Raw genomic sequence first — 2275 nt, 5'->3', positions numbered from 1 at the left:
GCAAACCCAGACGGAGTACTGAAGGAAAATGAAAATTGAGTGTAAGTACGTAGGAGGGCGGAGCCAGGCTAGGTGTTTTGTTCTCTGATATAGTTTCTAATCAAATTGAAATGAGTTTTGTTATAATAAAAGAAAAATATAAACATATCGTTATAAGAAGAAACAGAATCGAGAAACCTGATTATATTTTGTCACAATGGCAGCAATGCATCTCCATACATTTTAAAGTCACTCATTTTATTTCAGAGAACTCACCTGAGAGCTGTGAGGAGGGGAGGAGTTCCATGAAAGCATCAGACAGTCCCACTTTCACTGGATGCTCGGTGGAATTCATTTTCTCCACTGGTATAGGGATCTAAAAAATAACAGCAGTGTTTGTTTTAACAGCTGTAGAAGTGTACCGATGATGAAGAAAACCGTTTAGTTTGAAATCCATAACCTACATCTCTGTAGTTGAAAACAATACTTCCATTTCTGTGGAGGACTGCCTGGAAAGTAAAAGGTCCTTCAGCTTCTCTGTCCTTAAGCTGGACTTTGTCCCACTGCACCACAAATAGATTACCTGCAGAGCAAGGTACAGAGGCTGGTTATAGAAAACCAGGAGCTTCCTAACGTTACCGACTTCACAGAGGAGCTCCTCACTCACCGTTGTCCGAGTACCTCACTGTTGAGTTTTTGGAGAAGCTGGGGTCAAAGTTGGCCATGAGGGGAGCAATGTACTGTGTGGCAGTCAGCATTCGATGAGTAATCTCCCCCATGAAGATGAACCCTGGGCGGAAACGCAGGCACAGATGGTAACTGCAAACTTAGCGCAAACAATGCCTGTTTTTTTTAATGCATGCTGAGTTTCAAAGTAAATCATAATACAAATCGTCATATCACATAATCACAAAATATGTCAAAATGACCAAAAGATGGCATAGATTATTTGGTCTAAGACTTTTAATTTTTGGTTGTATGCTTCCTAATTTAAATAAAAATAGATGTAGAAATTATGTAGAAATGGAGACTATTTTAGAGCATTTTATTCATGCAAAGTTCTTGTATGACTTGTCCATGTGAACAACCTTTGAGAAATTTGGGTTCTCTTGTTAAATCTAAAAAGTTTAAATACATTTCTCAAAGTATGGTATTGATAAATGTATTGTTTTGGTACAGGAACTGAAATATTGTGTGGAAAAGTCTAACGATACCAAGCCCTTCTACCAACCATTGATTTCCATTTGTTTCTATATTGGAGGGAAATCATTCCACATAACAAGTCTGTTTTAATTTTTGTTAGTTACATTATTGTTTTGAGATGCAGCAGGCGTCTTGTTCGCTGTGAGGGATTGTCTATATATTGCAGGTTTTAAGTGTCTGACAACTGTTTTTCATACCATATGGAATAAAATTCCATTTCCTCCCCGGATATGCAACAACTTCTTATGATGTGACTGAAGTGCACACTTTGGTCAGTTGTCATGATGCTACCTAAATCCATTTGCTGTAAGATTTAGTTAAAAACTCTGGAAAAGCTAGTAAGTAGGCACGTGAAATATAGCATGAACCACAATGCTCAATTCTGCTGCAACACACACTAGTTCACCATAATCTCCAAAAGAACTACTTCCTGTCCCTGTTCTGCAGGTATTCCACAAGTGCCCCTCGTCTAGAAGAAGTCTCCCAGCTAATCCTGCCTTGTGCTGACCAAAGTTGGAGAAAGTTATCTAGCTGATGGGATCTTACCTCGCTACTGGACATGTGCGACTACCAACAAAGATAGTAAAGAAGTGAGATGTCTCACTCTGTAGCTAAAACAGAAACCTAAACACACAGGGTGAAAACAGGATCTGCAGCAATGTGCATTGCAACAAAAATATGGTGTTTTTTGAAAATGGAACCATGTAAACCTATTCTGATACAACCTCAAAATACAATTAAGAACCTGAAAATGAGAATAATATGGGCACTTTAAGCAATTAAATTCAACAAAAGAATTAAGGCATTAACAATTAACCAGATTTAGTATAGAATGGTATGCCTGAATATTTCCCCAGGGTAGGTCAAAGTCTCCTTGAGCACACTGGTAGACGTTCAATCTCCGGATTAGAAGAGCACAATAGATGCACGCTGCTGTGATATCAAGAAAGGTAAAGTTAAACTCACCACCAGTCGCTACGATAATTTGTCTCAAGTGGTGTCCATAAAAAGGGAAATCAAAAGAAAGTGCCACCCTCTGTGGAAAAGAAAACATATCAGGTGTGTGTGTGTGTGTGTGTGTGTGTGTGTGTGT

At 38.7% G+C, this 2275-nt stretch overlaps 1 protein-coding gene and 1 long non-coding RNA gene across 3 annotated transcripts in view; one reads left to right on the top strand and one right to left on the bottom strand.

Moving 5' to 3' along the window:
* The window catches only part of LOC116670960 (plexin domain-containing protein 1), a 16795-nt gene that overhangs the window by 4597 nt on the left and 9923 nt on the right, over window positions 1-2275 (bottom strand). Inside the window, exons 4-7 of the mRNA XM_032501752.1 lie at window positions 2149-2218; window positions 647-769; window positions 444-562; window positions 256-355 (exon numbers count right to left, since the gene is read on the bottom strand). Coding sequence (XP_032357643.1) covers window positions 256-355; window positions 444-562; window positions 647-769; window positions 2149-2218 — 412 coding nt within the window. The remainder of the gene's footprint in view (window positions 1-255; window positions 356-443; window positions 563-646; window positions 770-2148; window positions 2219-2275) is intronic.
* Window positions 1-2275, top strand: part of LOC116670976 (uncharacterized) — a 9271-nt gene that overhangs the window by 6121 nt on the left and 875 nt on the right. For both annotated transcript variants that reach the window (XR_004327163.1, XR_004327162.1), the window contains exon 3: window positions 2040-2132. This is a non-coding gene — a long non-coding RNA (uncharacterized LOC116670976). The remainder of the gene's footprint in view (window positions 1-2039; window positions 2133-2275) is intronic.

The sequence above is a fragment of the Etheostoma spectabile genome, chromosome 21 (assembly GCF_008692095.1).
Source record: "Etheostoma spectabile isolate EspeVRDwgs_2016 chromosome 21, UIUC_Espe_1.0, whole genome shotgun sequence".
NCBI lineage: Eukaryota > Metazoa > Chordata > Actinopteri > Perciformes > Percidae > Etheostoma > Etheostoma spectabile.
This window is presented reverse-complemented; position numbering and strand designations above follow the sequence as displayed.